General features: G+C 42.8%; 1 protein-coding gene and 1 pseudogene across 1 annotated transcript in view; one reads left to right on the forward strand and one right to left on the reverse strand.

The window, feature by feature from the left end:
* Positions 1-391: 391 nt before the first annotated feature.
* Positions 392-23,279, reverse strand: LOC123824286 (annotated as a pseudogene).
* A 393-nt stretch (positions 23,280-23,672) lies between these two features.
* PCDH11X (protocadherin 11 X-linked) overlaps positions 23,673-25,515 on the forward strand; it is a 388,563-nt gene continuing 386,720 nt past the window's right edge. Inside the window, exons 1-2 of the mRNA XM_045847395.1 lie at positions 23,673-23,764; positions 24,238-24,520. Of these exons, the coding sequence (XP_045703351.1) occupies positions 23,673-23,764; positions 24,238-24,520 (375 nt within the window). The remainder of the gene's footprint in view (positions 23,765-24,237; positions 24,521-25,515) is intronic.

A 25,515-nucleotide genomic window follows, 5' to 3' on the forward strand; every position in this document is an offset into this window, starting at 1 on the left:
AATTACTACTTTAGTGAAATCTGGAAAATTATCAAGGAAAATTTTCAGCATTGGAAGATTCTAGCTTATTCCACAATCAATTCCAGAAGCCCTTCTTTCTTTCTTATTAAACTTTGTTTTAATGCATCTCAAAATTCCGTGACAGATTTTGGTCAAGTTCCATTAAAAAGTACTGATTTTAAAAACTAATAACTTAAACACTGGCGCACACGCACACAAAAACCAAATGGTCCACAAAACGTTCTCCTTTCCTTCTGACGGTTTCACGATGCAGTGTGATCAGTACCCAGTCCTTCACTATTAAACTTCAGTGGCCAAAGGAGGCAAACAGTTCTGCGACCATTCTCCCACCCCTGAGTAAGACTGGGGGGGCAGGTGTTGGGGCTAATACTCATTTCGCCTTCGGAGCTTTCTGGGCAGACTTGGTGGCTGTGCCAGCTCCAGCTGCCTTCTTGTCCACCGCTTCGATGACACCAACAGCACCCGTCTCACGTCGCGAACAGCAAAGCGGTCCAGAGGAGGATGGTCAGAGAAGCTCTCAACACACGTGGGCTCGCCAGGAACCAGATCAACAACGGCGGCATCACCAGGTCTCACAGACTTTGGGCCGTCTTCCAACTTTTGCCCGGGGCGACGATCAACCTTCTCCTGCAGCTCGGCACATTTGCAGGCAGTGTGAGCTGTGTGACAGTCCAGCACCGGCGCGTGTCCAGCACTGATCCGGCCTGGACGGTTGAGGATAATCGCCTGAGCTGTGAAGCCAGGTGGGTCATTCCACCGGTGGGTCATTTTTGCTCTCACCAGCCACGTTGCCACGACGAACATCTTTGACAGACGCGTCTTTGACACTGAAGCCCACGATGCCCCAGGAAGAGCCTCACTGGTGCATTTCGACAGACTTCACTTCAGTTGTAACATTGCAGCAAAGGTGACCACCACACCAGGTCTCAGAACACCAGTGTCCACTCGGCCTGCAGGGACAGTCCCAGTGCCACCAATTGTGTAGACATCCCGGAGAGGCAGGCACAGGGGCTTGTCAGTGGGACGAACTGGTGGCAGGATGCAGTCTACCGGCTCCAGCAGGTTGTCACCATTCGAACCAGAGACTGGCACAAATGCCACCGTGCCAGGGTTGTGGCCAGTCTTCTTAATGTGGGTGCTGGCTTCTTCAACCATTTCCTCCTGTCTCTTCTGGCTGTAGGGTGGCTCGGGGGGGTCCGTTCTGTTAACACCAACCATCAGCTGTTTCACACCCAGTGTGTCAGCCAGAAGGGCACGCTCGCGGGCCTGCCCATTCTTGGAGATGCCTGCTTCAAACCCACCAACACCAGCAGCAGCAGTCAGGACAGCACAGTCGGCCTTGTCATCGTGTTCTTGATGAAGTCTCTGTGTCCTGGGGCATCAGCGATGGTCCCATAATACCTGCTGGTTTCGAAGTTCCACGGGGAGGTATCAATGGTGATGGCACGCTCACACTCAGCTTTCAGTTTTTCCAAGGCCCAGGCATACTTGAGGGAGCCCTCCGTCATCTCAGCAGCCTCCTTCTCAACTTTTTTGACGGTTCTTTTGTCGATGCCGCCACATCTGTGGATCAGACGGCCAGTGGCGGTAGACTTGCCGGAATCTACGTGTCCAATAACCACAGTGTTGATGTGAGTCTTCTCCTTTCCCTTCTCAAGCGTGCTTGAGTGTGATACTGCTATATTACAGAATTACATGCTTATGATTTTGTAATGGAAGATTTTCATGTAATAAAAAAAGGGGTATTATTGCTGCTGGACGCTGTATTTATTTGATCCAAACAAAGAACCCAGTTCACCTACATGTAGATAATGCCTTCAGTTTGTAATGTAGCTCCTTACTTTTTTCCCTGTGTATAATACACACTTTGTTGCCCGAAGGTTTGAGGGAAAAATAAAGATGCACATTACGTGTGGGTACAACCTGAAATACCTTGTATCCGTTCTTGCATTTTGTAATTATTCTGTTAAATAAAACTTGTTGTACCATGATATGTTCAAAACTCAATGCTGAAAATCGTACCAAAATCCGTACAAAAAAACAAGTATCTAAATATAAATAAATACATAATGGAATTAGACAATGAAAACAAAAGATTTTTTTCCTGACAGTTTTGGCCCAAACTGGGGGCGCGCCTCACACACGGCAGCTGAGGGTCAGTGGGAGACAGACACCAAGTCGGTGATTTTCTGCTGATTTTCTGTGACTCAGGTGAAAGGCACAAATGCAAGTGTCACGATGAATCCCTTGGAAACATGACGAACTTGACATCTTAAAACGCTCTATTATTTGTGCATTTACAAATATCCTGTCCCAACCCTGTCTTTCTGTTCTACCCTTTTGTGCTTTTCAAAAATAATGTCAACATTTTGATCTAGAGGCTAACAAATCTGTACTTTAATTTATATTTGCATCTATATATAATGTTCTGTACACTTCTCTGTACGGTACTCACAAACAGTAATACATAATAGAATGACTACAACATTTCTTTACAGAAGTCCTTGGGTGAGGATAGAAAAGTTATTTTAAGTAGAATGACTAAAGTAATCATTACTATTGGCTTATTACAATTACTACTAACATCTCACTAATGAAAGCTACATAGTTGACCATTCTAAAGGAGCAAAGTTGCAACTAGAGAAAATGTTTAAAGTTGACCACCTTGTGTTATCTAAGAGGTTTTTTTCATTGACTTTAGAGGAAGGGAGGTGGGGAGGGAAGGAGGGAGAGAGGGAGAGAGGAACTCCAACTTGCGGTTCTCCTTATTTATGCATCCATCGGTCGCTTCCTGTGTGAGTCCTGAACAAGTATCCAATGGCAACTGTAGACGCTCTAGCCAACTGGGCTACCAGGCCAGGGCTCTAAGAGGTTTTCAAAAACTCTTTCTTGGTCTTACTACGTCATTTTACATGACCTCTCAACTCTTTCTTGACATCCTCTCAGCTGAAATGTGATGCTACATTATCTCACTATCTGCTACCATTTGGACCAGTTCTTTGTGAACAGCTCTTCAGGTGCCCCTCCTTCCACCAACTCCTAAAGTTGTGTAAATACATACCTTCATCAGTGCAGGCTGTTATAGCAAAAGTAACATTAACTGGGAGGGCTTCTAAACAATGGAAATGTATTTGTCATAGTTCTGGCCTCTGGGAAGTCCAAGATCAAGGCTCTGAGATTGAGGGTCTGGTGAGGGTCTCCTTCCTCGTTCAGAGGTGGCAGAAGAGGCAAGGGAGCACTCTGCATTGTCTCCCACAACGGCACTCATCCCATTCACAGTGGTGCCACCTCTTTATACCATCACCCCGGGGGGGCGGAATTTCAACATACCAATTTTACAGGGGTCACAGACAATTCTTCTGCCTCTCATCTTCCCATGTTCCCCTCACAATCCCATCTTGCAATGGGACCTTGAACGAATAACCTTCCATTTCTGGGCCTCAGTTTCCTGATACGCAAAATAAAGACAATGACGTTTGTATCCTATAGGATAAGTAAAAGCTTTTCTTCTTGTTGATGTCTTCATTTTAGCCATGTTACCTTTTTTTGATTTTTTAAAAGATTTATTTATTTATTTATTTTTAGAGAAGGGAGGGAGGGAGATAGAGAGAGAGAGAGAGAGAGAGAGAGAGAAGCATCAATGTGCGGTTGCTGGGGGTCATGGCCTGCAACCCAGGCAGGTACCCTGACTGGGAATTGAACCTGCGACACTTTGGTTCGCAGCCCGCACTCAATCCACTGAGCTACTCCAGCCAGGGCTACCTTTTTTTGATTTTTTTATTGTGATTCTCTTATAGCTGTCCCAATTTTTCCCCTTTGCCCATCCCACCCCCGGCTCTGGGTCAATTCGCACACCATTAAATGAGCGCATACATAATAAACCACTTCAAACAGTGCTTGGCCCATAGAAAGAGTAGGAGCAACTGCCAGATCTACATCTCCAGCTCTTGGGGAGGTTATTTCAGTCTCCACACTGTCATACAAGTGTTTATTGAACACGATCCCATAAAACATGCTGCTTTCTCGCACAGTCAACTAACTGAATACACATGCCAGCTTTTCCCAGAAATCCGCTCTCTCCATCCCCGACTTTCCATCGCACTGATGGCATTGTCACTAAGTAGTCACTTGAATTAAAAGTCTTAGTCAACATCCACACCCTGTGTCCTCCCTGACCTGTTCTGTCACTTCTTCCTGCTTGTCTCTGTCACCAGTTGCTTCGCTGTAATGCACTCAGTTACCGTGCTAGCTGAGATTCTTTCCTTTCTGCCACTGGATTACAATTCAGTACCCCGCTACCAAGGGTTTCTTTCTCTACTCTCTCCTACCCTACTCCTAATTCATTAGAGAAATCATGATTAAACAAATCTCCCGAAGAGCAATCTCATGAAATCATTTTTATACTCAGTATTCCTCAATAATTCTCTGCCATCTGGCTCCAAAACCCTCCAAAATCTGTCCTCTGCCCTTTCCAGTCTCAGCCCCTCTGAATAAATTAATTTTAATTTAATCAAATTAATTTAATCCATTAATTTTGTCATCAGGCAGTTGTTTTACCTTATAAATCTCATCTTAGCATTTAAAAGTTATCAAATCACATTTTAATTGTCCCTATAAATATATGATATTCTTGAGGACAATTATAAAGGAGTATAAATTTTTCTGCTATCATAACTCACCTTATATTATGTCCAATAAACATTGGCTTACTTCATTCTATATTATCACTTGTATATTTACAGACTAAAGCTGATTTACCATCCCAAATAATCAAAATGGGCAATTGCATCTTTACCCTTGATACTGTAAAGAATAGTATTTCCTGGCTGGCGTAGCTCAGTGGATTGAGCGTGGGCTGCAAACCAAAGTGACACAGATTCGATTCCCAGTCAGGGCACATGCCTGGGTTGCAGGCCATGACCCCCAGCAACCGCACATTGATGTCTCTCTCTCTCTATCTCCCTCCCTTCCCTCTCTAAAAATAAATAAATAAAAATCTTTAATTAAAAAAAAGAATATAAGCCAAAATATAGAATCAGTTGACAAAATTATGTTAGAAGGACCTTGATGTTCAAACTAAAACACCAAGTCACTTCTCAAGGTATGCAGTCAGCATTGTATCCTTCCTAGGCAAAGATGAGATACCTTTCATAACTAGGGCACAAGTAAGCCAACTGGTAGATGGCAAAATAGGTGAATCCGAGGAGGAAAAGGACCTATAAGGGGTTAGGAAGAAGGAAAGGACCTACTCTGGGGTTAATGGGGGAAGGCAAGGGTTTCTCAGTCTTGAGAAATGGTGGCATTTTTTACTGGATCTTTCTTTGTTGTGGGGGGTGTCCTGGGCAGAGTAGGGTAGTTGGCAGAGTCCCTGACCTGTACTCCACTTGATACCTGAGCACTACCCTCCCCTCCAGCTGTGACAGCCAAAAATACCCCCAGATAATTTACAATGTCCCCTGAGGGGCAAAATTGGCCAGTTGAGAATCACATGTGTGGAATCCAGAAAGGGCCCATAGTTAACTATGTCACAGAAGAGTTTACAGTGGGGAGCAAAAGGCAGGTGGGTAAACAAAAATAAAAGAGAGTGGACTGAGTATAGCCTTTCAAATGGCCTAGTATCTGCCCTTGAATGGATATTAACATATATGCTACCGACCACAGCGATGAATTATGTCTTACGACACCACATGGTTTGTTAGGTAAGATACCATTCTTTTTTTTTTTTTTAAGATTTTATTTATTTATTTTTCGAGAGGGAAGGGAAGGAGAAAGAGAGAGAGAGAGAGAAACATCAATGTGCGGTTGCTGGGGGCCGTGGCCTGCAACCCAGGCATGTGCCCTGACTGGGAATCGAACCTGCGACACTTTGGTTCGCAGCCCGAGCTCATTCCACTGAGCTATGCCAGCCAGGGCTATATTTTGGCTTGTATTCTTGAATACTGCAGTAACTCAAGGGCTAGAACCTAGGTTACTCCTGCCGGTTGCCTCCCTCAGAAAGTCTCGCTCCCTAATAGCCCAGGACCGCTTTCCATATTGGCTGTCGGACTTCTGGGCCCTTCGCCTGCTTTAGGATTTTCCCGTTTTATTCTCCACCTGTCCATAGGGTTACTGGCCTATCTCTGGGGTTGACATTGTCATACAAAAACCCGTACAAAGTAAGCACTCATCCTAAAAATCGTGTCGGCTCTCCTCTTAAGAATAATTCTCTGACATGTTTCTAACAGAAATTGTCACAAATTCTCTTTAGCCCGTATTTCATGGCACATTTGATGAAAATAATGATAGCATCTTTGTTAATTAACACGTTGGCTTCTTTTGTGAATGATGCCAAAGAAAGGAAATGCAGCACCTATACGACGTACACTGGTCCCCGTTCACTATTTGACATTTTCTCGGTCAGCATTTCAGTTTTAAAAAATAATAACAAATCACTGCTTTGGTATTTCAACTTACTTGTAACTGAAAGGTATTTTTAGAAAGAAGAAATGGGAAGCATAAGCCAAAAAAAATTGGAGGGTTTAGTCAAAAAAGCTACAAAATTTTCAAGATCTCAGGAAAAAGGATTATATGTAGATTATTTCCAAATTCAAGCACATACAGTTTTGTTGGAAACTCAAATCATTTGTTTAAAAGCAGTTGACGATTTTAACTGTAGTGACCGCCCCACAGTGGTTTACCTAAACATGACAGAATAAGACTTCAGAATTTTTCACTTTGTGTTCAGGTAGACAAATGTTACCATTTTGTTCATTGTGCCACATTAATAGCCAATATTTACATGGCACACCAAACATAAACCAAAATCACATTTCTTCAGAGAACCCTTAAATGTTGTCACATTTTCCATTTCTGATTTCTTTACAAAGGCCTTAAAGGTTGTTGCATTTTCCATTTCCAATCCGTTGTTCAAATGAATGAAATGGAGGCACGTGAAGTACATAAATAACACTGATTCATTGAACAAGCGAGTCACTCAATCCCAGGAATAAGGAATGATGTTTAAACAGGAATAGTGAATGGCAAAAGTTTCCAAGCAAGCGCTTCACATTCCCAAGTGAGTCAGGCTGTTCTTTAAAACCCTACCTGAAGACCTGGCTGGCATAGCTCAGTGGATTGAGCGCAGGCTGCGAACCAGAGCGTCACAGGTTCGATTCCCAGCCAGGGCACATGCCTGGGTGGCAGGCCACAGCCCCCAGCAACTGCACATGGATGTTCCTCTCTCTCTCTCTCTCTCTCTCTCTCTCTCTTTCTCCCTCCCTTCCCTCTCTAGATATAAATAAATCTTTTTAAAAATCTTAAGAAATAAAAAAATAATAATTAAAAATAAATAAAACCCTGCCTGAGTCTATGCAGCTGAAGAGCAACACCTTCTGTACTGTCACCCAGAGTTTAGGATGCATTATAATTTAGATATAGTGACTAGTGGTTACTCCATGACCGGACTAGTGATGATTTTGCCAGAGTAACACTCTGTTCACTGAAAAAAAAAATATCTTCAGCTAGTAATAGCATATCATGCTTTAATTTTTATCTGTTTCATTAGAGATTATAGCCTTCGGTGAAAAGTTATCTTTTTCTTTAAGTTACTTGAATTTATAAAAGTCCGCAAGCTACTGCAAGCCCTGTACTTTATTTTACTCTGAAACAATAAACAAACTGTTCATAAGTTTTTAATCACAGGAGTTCATACTTCAGGAGTTCATACAGAGAGTGACCTTTCCTGAGGAAATTTGAAATGTCTACATCTGACAAAATATAAATATAATAAAGGACAGTAAATAAAGAAAGAAATTCTGCTTAAAAGATTTAATTGTAATGCTACACTTTATTTGCTTTGGTCTGATGTTTGTTTTTGCATCCAAAATGATGCAGAGTTAACTAGAACTTCTCACGAACATTCCAGGGAACAGAACTGAAATACTATGTCACTTTGGGAAAACTGGAAAGCCAGGCACAAAAAAGAGACTAAAATACAAAGTGTGTCATTTTATAGATTTGAATTCTACAGTACAGTGACAACACTGCATTTTTATTGTCATTGAAAATATGTCGGCAATGTCCTCTCAGCCGTTCATTTCCTTTGTGTTTCAGACGGGAGTTTTTCCGCCCTGATTTCACAGGGGTTCTTTCGCTACAGGGCTCCGATTTTTAGTTTTCAAAGTTAAATACCAAGCCGGACTCCCTCTGGTCACCTCTTTCTGATAAACAGGATGCTACTTCTAAGCAGTATTTAATGACATTCACAATTAGAAGTCTTACCTAAACCTCTGTTTATGGGAGACGGAGCCTCATTAACACGTTTCCCACAATGTCCCTCTTAATGATGTTCTCTGGAAGACATTAGAGGTGAAAAAGGAAATGAAGTTAAAAAGGAAAACAAGCATGAGAACAAACAGTCTTCTCCCTTTGAGACTTTGAGGTCAGTGGTTGTGGGGGAAATTGCCACGATTGTCCCTGAGAACAAAGGCACTTGGAATGAGAGGCAAAAAGGAAAGCATAAGACTGTTCACCCCCAAGACTGCCCTCTGTTTTTTCCCGAAAAACTGAGCATAAAGCTATGCAGCGATCTGCCAGTAGGTCATGGCACCTGCACTGCTTTTCTGTTGCTGTCACAGTCTTAGGGGCTTAAAGAAAACACCCATTTTTATCTCACAGTTCTATAGGTCAGAAGTCCGGGTGGACTGGTGTGGGTTGTCTGTTCGGGGTGCTACAGGGCTGAAATCAAAGTGTTGGTCATCTGTCCTCAGTACGTTTTGGGAAGGAATCTACTTCCAGACTCGTTCATGTTGGAGGAAGGATCCAGTACCCTGTGGCTGTCGGACTGAGGAGTCAGTTTGGTTACAGGTTGGTTAGTCACCTTTTCAAAGAACCAGCTCTTGGTGTCATTGAGCTTTTGTATTTTTTTTTAAGATTCCATTTTGGGGTTTTTTTTGCTCTCATCTTTATTATTTGTTTCCTCTGCTTATGTTGTGCTGTGTTTGTTGTTTTTCTCCAGTTCCTTTAAGAGATTAGGTTGCTTCCTGAGTTCGTTCGGCCTGTGATGTTGTGAATTTCCCTCTTAAGGCTTTCCCCCAGATGCTGGGCTTTGCGTTCCCATTTTCATTTCTTTCAAGGTAAATTTGATTGGTTTTTTTTTAAGATTTTATTTATTTATTTTTACAGAGGGAAGGGAGGGAGAGAGAGAGGGAGAGAGAGAAACATCCATGTGTGGTTGCTGGGGGCCGTGGCCTGCAACCCAGGCATGTGCCCTGACTGGGAATCGAACCTGCGATGCTTTGGTTCACAGCCCACGCTCAATCCACTGAGCTATGCCAGCCAGGGCCTGATTGCTTTCTTGAGCTCATTATTAACCCATTCAACATTTAGTAACATGTTATTGAGCCACCACACTTCTGTGTATTTTCAGATTTTTTGTGTGTGTCTGATTGATTTCTAGTTTCATACCATTATGGTCAGAGAAGATGCTTGCTATGGTTTTGGTCTTAAATTTATTGAGACATGTTTTCTCTCCCAACATGTGCTCTATCCTAGAAAACACTCCATGTGCACTTGAAAAGATTGTATAATCTGCTGCTTTGGGGTGAAAGACTCTGGAGATACTGATTAAATTGATGTGATCTAGTGTGTCATTTAAGGCCACCGTTTCCTTGTTGATCTTCTGTCTGGAAGATCTATCCATTGATATCAGCGAGGTGCTCAAGTCCCCATCTGTGGCTGTATGACGGTCAATCTCTCCCTTTATGTCAATCAAGATTATAATTATTATTACTGTCAATCTCTCTCACCTCGGTGTTTCTCTCTCCCTCCTTCTTTCTCTCTTTCTCTCTCTTCCTCTCTCTAAAAGTCATGAAGAAAAACGTTCTCGGGTGAGCATAAAAAAAATTTAAAAAAGAACTCCATGATGCTGTCAGTATAGTTTAAGAACTCACTGAGATCTTAAAAACAAAGACAAAAATGAAAACTTATGCCTGCATTCCCACTTTACTGTTGAAGACACTGAGACTCAGGCCTAATAAAAAGGGCTTCCAGTTCCAAGGCGAGTCGATCCGAAATCCACACATCCTAGATTCAGGGCACCATGTTTCCTAACCAGCTACATTGCATCTTAATCTGTAAACATATGCTAATGAGTGAAAATGCACATTCTTGCCAGAGTTCCAGCATGCTTGTTTTTAATCTATGCCTATAAATTGGACAAGCTGGAAGAAAGGGAGTAAACTCCCATAAACATACAATCTTTCCAAAACCGAATCCGGAAGAATCAGAGAATCTGAACAGACAGATTACCACCAGTGAAATAGAAGTGGCACTCAAAAAACTCCCAATAAATAAATGCCCTGGACCAGACGGCAGAATTTTCCGAGAAGAACTAACACTTCTCCTTCTCAAACTATTCCAAAAAATTCAAGAGGAGAAAAACTGCCAAGCTCATGTTCCAAGGCCAAAATTATCCTGATTCCAAAACGAGATAAAGACACTATGATGAAACAAAATATTGGCCAATGTTTCTAATGAACATCGATGCTAAAATCCTCAATAAAATATTAGAAAACTGAAACACAGCAATCCATCAAAAAGATCATACACCATGATCAAGTGGGATTTATCCCAGGGATGCAAGGTGATTACAATGTTCACAAATCAATAAAGGTAACACACCACATAAACAAAATGAAGGAGAAAAACCACATGATCATATCAACAGATGCGGGAAAAGCATACAAAATACAGCACCATTTCTGTTCAAAGCTCTCAGCAAAGCAGAAACAGAGGAAACATACCGCAGCGTCATAAAGGCCACATATGACAAACACCAACAGCATACTCAATGGGCAAAAGTTAAGAGATTTTACTCAAGATGAAGAACAAGACAAGGGTGTCCACTTTCACCTCTTTTATTCAACACGGTACTGGAAGTCCTGGCCATAGCAGTCAGACAAGAAGAGGAAATAAAAGACATCCACATTGGAAAGGAGAAAATGAAACTGTCATTATTCGAAGATGACATAATATTGTACATAGAAAACTAAAGACTACACCGAGAAGCTACTACATGTAGCTGATAAATGAATTGCGCAAAATAACAGGATACAAAATCGACACTCAGACACCTGTCGCACTTCTATACACCAACAACGAACTCTCGGAAAGAGAAACTACGAAAAACAATCTCATGGACACTGTGAATGTACACAATGCAGCAGAAAGAAAGAAGGAAATGTTGTTACCTCTGCGACAGCCTGGATGGAGCTGGAGAGCATCATGCTGAGTGAAATCAGCCAGAGAAAGACAAATACCATGTGATCTCCCTTACGTATAGAATTTAATGGACAAAAGAAACCGAGGAAGCAGATAGAACCAGAGGCATGGGCACATGGAAGAGACTGACAGCTGTCAGAGGCGAGGGGGAGGGGGCCTGGATGATGAAGGTGAAGGGGTCAGCCAGAGGACACACGTGCGTGACCCGCAGACGCGGACGGCAGTGCAGCGAGGGCCAGAGGGAAGGGGCCAGGGGCTGGGTGGAGGCGGGCAAAGGGGAGCAATGGGGCATCTGTATTAGTGTCAACAACAGAAATAAAGAGAAAACATAAAATTAAATAGGCTATAAAAGCAGTTATAAGTGAGGTAAAGAGGTACACAATTAATGAATAAGCACCCTGTACATACACCTAATTAATTCAGAACTCCACGGAAAGAAGACCCGCGTTTGTCTTAAACTTTTTATAGAGTGTACCACAGGAGCAGCTGTTTACAGCTGAAGGATTATTCTGCTATACAACTAGCAACATAATTTTAAAACTATTTGAAAGCCTATATGTATATCTGAGTCAGGTTAATTTTGGAAAACCACACATCTAATGGTTTAAGCAAGAACACAAATAGAAATTACAAAGTGAGTACTATAAATTCCTTCATTAGTTTTCAAAAACGACTTTGGCAAACAGAATGAAAAACGTCACTGATCTATAAAGTATATGATTTACTGTGGATCATTTAATAAAAATACTAAACATAAATGCTTTACTTTAAATATTTCCTATGCTGAACAATTTTTAAACCTAATCAAAGAAACCAGGATTTACGCATGGGGTTTGGTGTCCATGGACCCGAAACTGGTGTTATGTCATTATCAGCTAACACGCCAGTCACCTCACCTGTAAGGTGAAATTGGTCAGTGAGAGATCGAATTACATACGTTGGAATACTTCCAAGTTCTTTTCCATGGAAAAAAAAGTTAATGTCTTAGTGACACAAAGACAAAGGGAAATCAACAAGAAATTTTAATCAAGTAAAATGACTCTCAGTTACCGGTACATGGTGACTCTCATCTGAAGTCACTTTTCAAATGTAGCCTTTATCGCAGGGGTGTTGCTTAGCAACAAAATAACGTAAGACAACATAACATAGATGTTTGATGCAGGAAGTAAAAGAAAACTATCATGTAATAGACACTATTAAGGGAGTTTTTACTTAGCCAGAATGTAATTTGGCAAATGTAGCAAAAAAAAGACATTGATACTGCTTCTCGGGAATGTTTTGATATATAGTAAAGATACTCGAATACGAAGGGCTAGAATTTAGAGAACTGCTATTTAAATCCATTAATTAGATTTTCATCATTTTAAATATCCTACTATATAATTTTATCATGAAAATATAAAAGTGTACATTTTGGAGAAACAAGTAATTCTGCACATGACTGGGTCTCAGTTTGTCTCTTGTAATATTTCTTTAACCTCCAAGTGCCTTTATCTCTTTTTCTCAGTTGGAATATAAGCACCTAATAAATCACTGTTTCTCAAAGTGGGTTCAACAGAACAATAATAGATGTCATTGATAAAAAGAAAGACACCGGACCCCATAGGCAATTAATTTTGGGGAACTCTGGGTTAGAAAATGTTGCCCTATTTCTTTGCTTCAATACAGCTTATAGACTTTAAAGTTAATATTAATGACAAATCCAACAACATGCTTTAGAAAACACCATGCTAAGTAAACATATCACTCAGCTAATAAGGCTTTGTCGAGGGTTATATCATTGTCTGAATAATCCTTATTAATCATTATTAATATAATAATCCTAATAAGCAAACTCATGGATCTGCTTCAGTCCTCTTGCACAGGGTGTTAGGACAACCCAAATGTCAGTGACCCAAATTAACTGCTCAATTTAGAATTTAGATCCCCCATGACTAGATTTAGTGGTACATGACCAAACGTTTCAGAATAGAAAACTTAGATTTCTTTGGTATCTATTTTTGGTGACCCTGCATACAAAGTATATTAGCAGTCGCCAGAATTTCCGATCTCCATCTTCTGTATTTTTTGAGTTCCCCCGTCATCGTTTCCATTGTTTAGTATGATCGGCACGTGACCAGCACATCACTGCGTGCTCAAGTACGGCATTCTGTGCGTGTATGAACAAGCACCAGAAGGCAAAGAGCGAAAGGCAACTCTTTCTCCCCACTGTCACTGTGATTTCAGGAAGTGTTAGTACATTTTTGGCATCCTGGCTTAATAGCCTGCATCCGTTTTAACAAGTTAAGGAAGAACCTTATTCTTTCAAACTTAGGACTTGTCATTATTTTGAGATTCATTAGTTTAATTAGTAGAGGATTGTGCTAATGTGTCCAAGGCCAGTTAATTTTGTACAGAAAAAAAATTGTTTCCACCTACACAAGGCCCTTTGCCATTAACTAACCCTCCAAGAAATGTCTATTTTTTACCCTACAGGGAACCTTACCACTGCTATTTTTACAAAAAAAGAAGAAAAAGAGCAAGCAGGATCATAGGCATATGTAGACAGAACGCTTGTTCATCATTAACAAATAGATCTTAGGCCATACCTGTAAAAACACATTTACTTAGAGGAAGTTTCTCACAGGGGGGGAAATTCAAGATTCAGTCACGTTCCACCAAAACAGAAACAGACTCCCGCAGGCACAGAGGACAGGCGGGTGGAGGCCAGAGGGGAGGGGTGGGGGCTGGGTGAGAAGGGGAGGGGCCGAGAGCACAGGCGGGCAGTTACAGAGTCCTCGCAGCGACGTAAAGTCCAGCTCAGGGAAGATGGTCAGTAATATTGGGAGAACTAGGCAGGGGGCCGGGTGGGCCCTGGAAATATGCGGGAGGGAGGTACTTTGTAAGTTATGCCAATGTTTAATCACCATGCCGTACACTTGAAACTAATACAGAAAGATGAATGTAAACTGTAATTGAAAAATTCACAAATATGTGTTCCATGTAAACTAATAAATTTCAGGTTGTGTTTTCTTGTACAAGTACCAATATTTTATGTAATTAAAAATACTCTCTGCAGTATTAGAACAAGCAAAAACAATTAAGAGACTCACGGGCTATTATTATCTGCAAAAATGTAGTCTTTATTTTCATTAAACAATCCTGTTCACTTCAATTTAGTATGTTAATTACGGTGTTTTTCTTCTTAGAGCATATTGTAAATAATAGCACAACATTTCAAGTGCAGTCAGTAAAATCATTGTACTGCTTTATATCCCATCATTTAAAAATAACAAAAATGACAACTGGTCTGAAGAAAAGTTTTAAAGTTTGACTAATGCTCCTTTTGTGTGAAATATAATATACTTTGCAGTTCAAAGTGGAACAAATCTAATCCAAGAGGATTGTCATCGTAGAACTTGAAAGATTGATTTGATACGTTTCTATTTTATGTTCAATACAAAATCCCATCTCATTCGATTTCTAAGGAAATTCATATATCCTTTAAATATGGCAAATGATTATCTGAGAAGAAAAATAACTTATGACCCGATGTCCAAAACTTGAAAACATTCTATAGTTTCTCAGATAAGGGCCAGTCCTAGTATACACTGGCATATTGCATGTGTGTTGCCCTTTAATTAAAGGGCAAAGACCCAAACTAGGTTCCTAGTTCTCACACAGGCCTTGGAGACAAAGCCCACCTTCTAGTTTCAGAATTTCCTTTCATCCATTATTAGTTGACTAGAACTCTAAGCCAAGGTAATTTTGTTTATTAAACGATAATTTACGGCTTCTTGGTAGAGCAAATGTAACAATGAAGATCATGTTTATCTGACAATTTTGCCATTAGACTGCATTTCACTCCATAATTGATCTGTAAAGTATGAGAAGCAGACATATATTTCAGAGAAACTTTTCACTTATATTATTTTTATGCACCGTTAGAAAGAGTTTGAAGAGACTACCATGACACACAGATAAAAATAATTTAGTACAAACTATAGTATTTAATTCTCCATGAAATGTTACTTTATAACAAGAGCTAACAAATACAGTTTAATACTTTCAGTATAAGTATATAATTCTTTTCTTTAATAAATAAAAATCTTTTTAAAAATTTATTTATTTATTTATTTATTTATTTATTTGTAGAGAGGGGCAGGGAGGGAGGAAGAGAGGGAGGGAAACATCACTGTCTGGTTGCCTCTCACGCGCCCCCTACTGGGGACCTGGCGCACAACCCAGGCGTGTGCCCTGACTGGGGATCGGACTGGTGACCCTTTGGGTCGCAGGCCGGTGCTCAGTCCACTGAGCCACACCAGCCTGGGCAGTATAAGTATATAATTCTTGAGAGCCTTAACTAACTTTAAAGATATACAGGTTCTGGCATAAATAATGCCCCTTTTTAATCACAGTCTTCTATTACAAAATCATAAGCACGTCATTCGGTTACATAACAATATCACACTCAAGCACACCGCATGACGTTGTAGCTGAAATGTTCAAATTAAAGCTATAAATTATTAGACCCCTATGATTATTCTACCAACCCTCTCGAGCAGGCCTTATTTCCATCGTACCCTGTACATTTCATTGTTGGTATCACTAATTGATAAACGCTTCAAAGTTACCACACATCTTATCTCGTAAATGAGATTCTAAAACATTATCTCTTTTTCAGAAATCCATTCATACTCTCTACCTCAAGTGATCTTTGTAAAAAGGGGGCAATTTTAATAATTCATAGGACTTTTGGAAACCTGTCATTTAACAAGTTTCTGACCAAATTAATTTACACTTTCTGATACTTTATTTGTAAGTTTTCCAAAATTGGTACATCCCTGTGGTTGTTTTTTAGAGAATAATTTATAACTGATGAGAGGGAAAGTGTGGGTGGTAAGTAACTCACTTGCACCGTTCAGGAATTACAAACGTCTTTGAGTAAAACGTCATTACTTTTTGTTGTTGCTGTTGAATTGGTAAGTGCTTTATAAATTTTAGATATGACCCCTTATCAGATGTACTGGTGAATATGTTCCTTCATTCAGTGGGTCCTCTTTTTACTTCGTTGATGGTTTCCTTTGCTGTGCAAAAACTTTTTAGTTTGATGAAGTCCCATTTGTTTATTTTTTTTTAATTTTATTTCCCTTGCCTGAGGAGATATATCAGAAAAATTACTGCTACAAGCAATGTCCTAGATTTTACTGCCTGTGTTTTACTTTAGGGTTTTTACGGTTTGGGGCTAACATTTATGTCTTTAATCCATTTTGAGTTTATTCTTGTGCGTGGCGTCAGCAAGTGGTCAAGTTTAGTTTTTCTGCACATATCTCCCCACTTTTCCCTGTCTTTAGCACACTGCGCTTCGGGAAATACGCACACATAGGAAGCACAGTCACCTAATGTTTACAAAGGAATATAATGGCATTGATAAACATGTACACTTGAAAAGAATCCTGGGTAATCCTGCACCACTCTGAGCCTTTTTACTCTTTATTTGTATTGTAAGATGTGGCTGTGAGCTAAGTAGGTTTAACTTTTGTATGCTTTGTGCATTGACTATAAAGATGGGAGGCTATTTCTGGGCCCTCTGTTCTGTTCCATTTATCCACACTGTCGGTTTTGAATGCCAGTGCCAGGCTGTTTTTACTTTGTTGGCCTTGTAGTGTAGTTTGCTAGCAGGTAGCACGATTCCTCAAAATTTGTGCTTTCTCAAGATCACTGTTGCTATGTGGGGTCTTTTGTGGTTCCATGTCAATTTTTGGACTATTTGTTCTAGTTCTGTGAAATCCGTCATTGGAATCTTTTTTCCTAAAGATTTTATTTATTTATTTTTTTAGAGAGGGAAGGGAGGGACTTAGAGAGAAACATCTTTTTTTTAAATTTTATTTACTTATTTTTAGAGAACGAAGGGAGGGAGAAAGAGAGAGAGAGAGAGAGAGAGAGAGAGAGAAGCATCCATGTGCAGTTGCTGGGGGGTCATAGCCTGCAACCCAGGAATGTACCCTGACTGGGAATTGAACCTGCGATACTTTGGTTTGCAGCCCGTGCTCAATCCACTGAGCTACGCCAGCCAGGGCTCCGTCATTGGAATCTTGACAGGAAGCACACTGAGTCCATAGGTTGCTTTGGGTAGTATGGGCATTATAATGTTAAATCTACCTGTCTGTGAACACGACATACACTTCTACTTATTTGTATCTTCGTCAGTTTCTTTTCTACAGTGTCTTATAATTTTCCAAGTACGGGTCTCTTACATCCTTGGTTAAATGTATTTGTGCTAGCCATTTTATTCTTTTTATTTAAGATTTTACTTATTTATTTTTAGAGAGGGAAGGGAGGGAGAAAGAGAGAGAGAGAGAAACATCCATGTGCGGTTGCTGAGGGCCATGGCCTGCAACCCAGGCACGTGCCCTGACTGGGAATCGAACCTGCGATGCTTTGGTTCGCAGCCCACGCTCAATCCACCGAGCTACGCCAGCCAGGTGCATTTTATTGTTTTTAAAGCAATTATGAAGGGCAAAGGACCTGAACAGAGATACTTCTCCAAAGAAGACATACAGATGGCCCAGAGACATGTGAAACGATGCTCAACGTCACTAATCATCAGAATAAAACCACAGATAGACACAGAAACTGACACTCAGCTCGGTTGCAATAATAATAACATAAAAACTATTCAGTGTTAACAAAAATAGAAACCCAGCTTTATTATCTTGATGCGTATCCGGCCATTGGAAATGACGGGTATGCAGGATGTCATGTATTGAACACTGTGTTGATGAAACCACAGCGTGGCCGCTTACAGAAAACAAACACATGTTTCAACGAAATACACAGTCCATTCGTTATCGTAAATCAGAAAATGTAACTGATTTCACAAAGCATACAAAAGTTAAACCTACTTAGCTCACAGCCACATCTTATAATAGAAATAAAAAGTCAAAAGGCTCAGAGTGGTGCTGGATTACCCAGGATTCTTTTCAAGTGTACGTGTTTATCAAAGCCAATATATTCCTTTGTAAACATTAGGTGACTGTGCTTCCTATGTGTGCGTATTTCCCAAAGTTAGAACAGTAGCTGAAGAGATGGCCACATAGAAGTTTTGGTAGGATGGAAAAACAGTTGTCTCGATACAAAAAAAAAAAAAAACCAGAAACAAGAATTCTGTTTATCTCAGCAGCAAAATCTCTTAGAATCTTTCACCTCACCCGGCAACATCTGCAGACCTCCAGCTAAGGCTTGTGCTGAGGAACAAGCAGTCTAAGACTGTTAACAGCACTCTGATCCTCCTACACGAAGGCCAAAATAACACACAGATGAAAAGACTCGTCAGGGACAGTCTGTAACTACTTACCAGTAGGAACAGGAGAGCACAGCACGTACCTTTACTCATAATGTAACCGCGTTCATCAGAGCTCAGGGATTCGGCGAAGTTCACCATACAAGGCCTAACTTCCAGAGTCCTGCGTGAGAAATTCAGTTGTCCTTTCTGACCGCACTGCATGTATGAGCTGTTCAAACCTAGAGAGGAGAGAGAGAGAGGGAAAGAGGGAGGGAGGGAGAGAGGGAGACTTTATATGGCCTTGGCTTGATTACCAAAGAATTGTCCTACTTAACGGCAGAGGTTGTCAGATTGGTCACGAATTCCTGTTGAGATCTCTTCTTCATTGAAAGCCCTTCCTTCGGTGTTTTTACGTGTCCTCCTGGCCTCCTTGGGTTTTGATCAAGTGTTTCTCAGAGCAAGAAACCCTTTCAAACTTTTCCCTATTAGTCGCACAAGCACACTAGCACACTTCTCCTATTTTAGCATTTTGGCAGTCTAAGGCCAGCGCCAAGACTTAAAAAGAGCCACATCGTGGAGGGAATGAAGAAGTGTTAGTTTCATTTCCGAGGTTCAAATTCTCATAATCTCTAGTGGTGGTGCCCAGAAGGGGTTATGGAGGACTTCCTTCATCCTTCCAAGTTCTCACTGATACCGCCCTCTAGTGTCTGCAGTTGAACTATGCACTTTCTCATCAGCCCGCGCGTACAGTGTTTCTGCTAGGAAACTACTCAGTCCATAAAGCTCTGCAACGACAACCAGCCTTTCTCCCTTTTCTGTCTCTTTAACTTCTGCAGAAACTCACTTGTCCTCTGTGTAGTAGACACCACCTGCAGCCTTATTTTCATTTGTAACTTGAAGGCCTCAACATGAGAAACATCTACCAGTGAAATGTAAAAGGTTATGTACAAATTACGATGCTTAAACATGCTCGGAACTAAGAAAGTACTTTGAACTCTTCATACACAGCACTTTTGTATGTCGCAGGAATGTCCCTCCTCCTACAGCCACGACTGTATATGTGTTGTTTTTACAGAGAGAAGGTAAATGATTTCATGTGAGACTAAAGCTTTCTCCTGGCTGGCGTAGCTCAGTGGATTGAGCCCAGGCTGCGAACCAAAGTATCGCAGGTTCAATTCCCAGTCAGGGTACATGCCTGGGTTGCAGGCTATGACCCCCCAGCAACTGCACATGGATGCTTCTCTCTCTCTCTCTCTCTCTCTCTCTCTCTCTCTCTCTCTCTCTCTCTCTCTCTCCCTCCCTTCGTTCTCTAAAAATAAGTAAATAAAATTTAAAAAAAAGACTAAAGCTTCCTATTTAAGTAGTCCTTTACCCATTAGGGTGTAAGGCTTTTTTTTTTAATTTAACTTAATATCTTTATTTCCTAACTCTTGGAGAGTAAACAACTTTTTTCTGGATGTCAGGCACTGCAATAAACAAGTTACATACATTATCTTAATTAAATGTCACTATAATAATGGAAGGTGAATAAGGTCATTATCGCCAGTTGTAGATGAAGAAACAAACGGAGGCTCTGTAAGATAGCTCTGTGCAAAAAATAATTATGATTCCAGCTGCATATGTCATTTTAAGCTTTGTAACAGCCACATTGGAAATATTTAAAATAAATAGGCAAAGTCCTTTTTAATGATGTTTTGTCAAAATATTATCATTTCATCATGCAATTTAACAAAACGCATTAACAATATATTTTACGCACTTCTGTAAACTACGGCATGCATTTCACACTCACAGGACACCTCAGTTCGGGTCAGCCAGAGTTCAAGTGCTCAGTAGCCCATGTGTCTAGTGACTCTCTGGTCTGGAGACCAGTTTGCCCCCAGGCACAAAGCTTGACATGCCAGAGCTAGAGCTCCAAAGCTGGTCTAAAACCAAAGCCGTTTTCTGAACCCCTGGGCATCAGTGCCTCCTACTACTTGGGACTGTTACTGATGGTTCATATGAAACAGGGAAAAAAAAATCATGGAGAATGCAATTTCTGCAGTCCTACGGTTTGATGCCCACACCCCCACCTATTCCTTTCTCAATAACATGATTTATCAATTGTAACATTTATATGCCATGAACGGTGTGAGTTGCTGTGGAAAACACACAAAGGAATCGGAAGCAGAATAACTATCACGTGGCACTCACTCGTCTGCATGGCCTGTGCGCGCTCTACGGGGAACATAGAAAGGCAAGTCCCAATCGGATGGCGGGCTGGTTACATGAGGAGTGTTTCAGCGTGAGGGTCACTGAAATCCCACACTATTTGTTTGGCTTCATTCTCCTCTTGTTCAGGGTTGTTTCACCTGTGAGGTGAAAATGTACCTGGATGGGAACCTCCCATGCGCACCTGAGCCTTCTTTTAATACGTGTCCATGTGTTCAGATAAAACACATTGTTTCTCAGCTTTAATCGAGTCTTAACTAGCCCGAGAAACATCTTTACTCAAAGAATTTTAAATGAAATCGCCCATCTGATCCATTCCATCATTAGATAATGGTTTGGTAATTTTGCTCGGAGAGATGAGACACATTGCCATGTTTATAGGGTAGACAAGCGAATCTTGGCTCGAGTTCGAAATTGGAATACCGACCGAACAGAATGCAGTAAATATCACAGCTCCTTCATGGCAGTGCCTCCAAAAAAATAAATTCCGACAGTTCCTTTTCCACTTTGGAGGGCTTTTGTTAATTATAAGATATCTGATGTTCTGTGAATTCGGAAAATGTGTCACCTCGCAAGCCGAGGACCACGTGCCGAGGGTCAGCGCAGTGGACTGGAGCCGACACAGGCGCTCTTTTCCAACCTCTACGCTTTCCAGCTACGCAGCCCTGCACTTTTTCCCGAGTGTCGGTGAACTGCGAGTCTGTGTTTACTCCTTTGTTCAAAAACACTTTGTGAAGCCAATACTATCTATGGCACAGGATGATTGTGAGGATTAACAGGACAATGTATATAACGGAGATGATGCGTAGAAAGCATTGAGTCAAGAAATCCTCCTGTAAGTAAGCGAAGTAGATTTCTCAGTCCGCTTCGATTTGGAACACGCACAGGTGTTTGCTTTTGGTTATTCCACTGCTCATTGGTGCCACCGTCAGACGGAACACAGGGAAGGAGAAAAGGGGAAAACATTTTTTTTCATTACTTTCAGATGTGGATTTCTGTCAGTCTTATCAACAAACTGAATTTCTCAGATAATTTTCTGGGTTACTTAGTTCACCTGGCGGTCTCCCTGGTCTGCAAGTAACGTCTCTCTGGCACAGAGATCATTTTGTGCTGGCCTACATACACTGGAAGGAAAATGTTGTGCCACATATTACAGAAAGGTCCGGATCGACTATAAAGCAGGAATTTAGAAGTTACAGAAATTCCAGAGGCTGTTCCTCTCCAGAGTGCTGTGTAAAGCACCTGAACTTCATCGTGCTAATAACTTTTAACTACTTCCTAACAGCCACTGAACAGTTCTCTCCCTCTGCCTTGGGTTTCGCCGGACTTCTTAAGAAATGAATTAATTGGTGTCTGAGGTGCATGTTTTTCATGATTATTGGTGCTCTGGGAGCACGTGCATGGCACGGCTTGGCCACGCCAACCCGGATCAATCAGTGGTTTTGTTTTTCTTTGAGTTCCTCACAGAGTGTCAAGTGCAACACCCAAGAGGCAGAGCTGTAATAAATTAACCGTCTCTAATTGCATCTCCAAGACAGTTCCCTCGCTCTTAAGAAGAGGACAGCGCAGGAGGTGGATACAGGACGAGGCACACTGGTCCACACGTCTTTGTGCCCCCACTGCAGTGCTGATGTCGCTGTTGCTCTCAGCAGTGGCTTTAGGTGTGAAAAAGAAAGAAAAAAGGGAAAATAGGAAAAAAAAAGCGATGTGAGGATTATTTGACCCAAGATTGTAAAGTTTAAAAATATGACGAATTGAAAAGATGGTAGTCATTAAGGTGGGGAAGAACATACTGGAAAAAAAGAAGTCATAAAGATTTGCCCTTCAATCATAATTTTTTAAAAAAACTTCCCATGAAGATTCTATTAAAGAAAATCAACTCGTGGTAATTGGCAAAATTTTCCTTTTAGTGTTTCATGCCTATGTAAGATAGACTCCACCTCCCATGCAGCAGAGGAAAATAAAAATTAAATCTGTGCTCTTGGCACCCCAAAAACATGATCTGCGTTTCCCCGTTTTTATTTTATCAGAGTCTCCTTCCGAAAGAAAGCAAGCATTAGAAAGTTTTTTTCTTTTCTTTTGGTTAAGCCCGGGAAATGTATTTTCCCCTAAAGCCCTGCACCTGGCTCATTCTCTGGCCTCCGGGTAAATTGAAGGATTTGCACCTTGGAGCAAGAATCAGAGTGGACCAAGTGGGAGGTTTTACTTGCGGTTTTCGCTTTGAACCCCATGACAGGGGCAGGGGAATGACTCCTACGACCCATCCTTAAACCAGCTACATTGGCCCTGGTCGCTTTAGTGGCTTTTTGAGACCTTTCCCCGCTCTGCCTCCCTGGCCCACCCGGGTGGCGCCGAAGAGGCAGCTGGAGCGCCCTGGCAGGCACCAGCCTTGCGGCTCCGGGCTGGGTCCCTCCCTCTCTCGCATCCTTCCCTACCTCGGAAACGCGCTGTCCACGCCCACGAGGCTGCCCGATGCCCCCCGGTAGCGAAGCGCCTGGACCCCGCTAAAGCAGTTTGAAGGCATCAACCTCCTAAACGCTTACTGAATACTTGCTCTGTCTTGTAGCCAAATGCTAGCTCTTCCCCTTCTCAATGCCCCCGCTGTCCCCAGACGATCAATGGGAAAGGCAAACGAGGCACCAGCCCTGGCTCCAACTGCGGCTTGGCTGGGCTTCGGCCCCTAGTCCCACTAGTCTGCCTTAAGTATCCTTTGTATGCGAAAATGGAGCTGTTGGATGCTTGTTCTCTAGCTGGAGTCAGGGCAGCCAGCGGGATCGCGAGAGAAGCACGCATCATAAGAAAAAATAAAACTTCTGTAACGTAACGTGAATGAGTTAAAGTTCAGGGGACGCCTCACAGAGCAGCCGGCGTAGCTCCGAGTGGAGCGATGCTCTGGCTTTTGCTCTGCAAAGCGGACATGCCGAAAGCCACGCGTTTTTCCCCCGCAGCGGGTCCCAAACGCGAATGTGCAGCCAGCACGGATTGTGCAGCCTTCTCGGGCAGCGAACAGTAACTTCCAAAGCTTACCTCCATCTCTCCCCCGCCCTTCTCCCCCGCTCCCCTTCAGCCGGGAGGGGCCGCCCCCAGGAGCGGCGGGAGATGTAGGGTGCAGGGAGTGGGGGGGCCACAAGGGGGTACCCGGCAGTTGGTGATGCGCCATCCCCTCGCAGCGGGCAGCTCAGGCACTGGTTCACTTCTCTCGTGCGCGCCCCGAGCTCCACTCGCTCACCCCCCTTTCTTCCCCCTTCTCCCCCCCCACCCCCATCTAGTCCCTCCCACTCGCCATCGAAAAGGGCTGGCTCGGCCCAGGCTCGGTGCAGTGAGAGCACTGTCAGAGCGGGAGGAGCTGTAGTCTGAGCCTCTGTGAGCCTGAGCCCCTGTGAGCCTGAGCTGCACCTAGCGGCTGGAGCGGTAGTAGGAGCTTCTGAGACCCTGCGGCCCGAGCGGTAGTATGAGCTTCTGACAACCTGATCCCCTGGAAGTCTGAGCTGCACAGAGCAGCCCGCGTGGAAAAGCAGCAAGCTGAACAGAGTGGCGGGGACAGTGGCGTCCCCCGCGGCGACCGCAGCGGCACTGGCAGCCCAGGCCACCCCAGCGGCCGGAGCAACCCCCGAGGCAACCTCCACCACACCGGCTGCTCAGCGGACTGCGAGCTGTGGCGGTAGAACCCGCTACAGCAATCCCCATCACCGTCGGGTGTTGAATTCTTTTGCCTTTCTCTCTCTCGGTCCACTTCCCTCTACTCACACAGGCTACAGTCACCGGGTGAGTATCCGGTCGGGTGCCAGAGCACGGTGCAGCATGTGACGTGTGAGTCCCGCACGCAGTGCTCCCCGACTTCCTGCTGCCTGCTCCCGGGGGCTTGAGTGTTCTCCCTTCCCCCTACCCCTATGTCTTTCCTGGAGGTAAGCGAGAGAGCAAACCTCGGAGGTGAGCGCATACAGAATATCTCTTTGGCACTGTCACCGCTGGGCTTGGCTTGGTTACTTTGCCAAAACTCTCACTTCCATCAGAAAAGTGTCCGCGGATGAATTTTCCCGACATTGGCGGTGCAGAAAGGTCTTTCACTTACACAAATACAGCCAGCTTCGGCGAGGCGGAGAGAAACTCTGACGATTGGCGCTGGTGCTGAGAAAAGATCCCTCTGGGGCTGGCTAGCTTGGCGGAGAGGTCCGAGCTAAGGGGCAATGCCTGGAGCGCAGCGTACACTTCGGATCTCGCGCGGCTGGACCCCAATGTGCTCTTCTCTCCGGGGGCTTCGGGTCTGGATCTCTGCCAGGCTGACTCCAACCCTTAGGGACCCGACCCTTTGCGGAGAGAGACGCACAGCGCAGCGCGCCAAGGAGCGCGCACGGTTCCCCGGGCCATTCCGTCTGGCGCTCGTTTCCCCGCCCTTCCTTCCCGCCCTACTTACCGGGCTGTGCTCAGCCAGCACCTGCTGGATGTGGGCGGAGATGATAGGTGTGTAAAATTATGCTGATTTTTTAAAAAGGAACTCCTTACCATCGCGTAGCGGAGAAAAGCCAAAAACGGCATCCTTTCCTCATTGACAAAAAGGGAAAGAATACTTTCTAAGACCGTAGGGGAACGTAACAGGGTTCCTCTGTCTCTGAAGAAATGACTTTTCATCCCTTAGCACCTTATCCCATAAGTGAATGGCGTTTACCGATATCAAATCCGAAAACAATTAATCACAAAGGAATTATTTCTTTAAGTGCGTGGCCATAAAACGGCCTCTTTCCGCGAAGAAAACGGCCCTG

Source organism: Phyllostomus hastatus, unplaced genomic scaffold (assembly GCF_019186645.2).
Source record: "Phyllostomus hastatus isolate PE091 unplaced genomic scaffold, TTU_PhHast_1.1 phas_contig_551, whole genome shotgun sequence".
In the NCBI taxonomy this organism is placed as follows: Eukaryota; Metazoa; Chordata; class Mammalia; order Chiroptera; family Phyllostomidae; genus Phyllostomus; species Phyllostomus hastatus.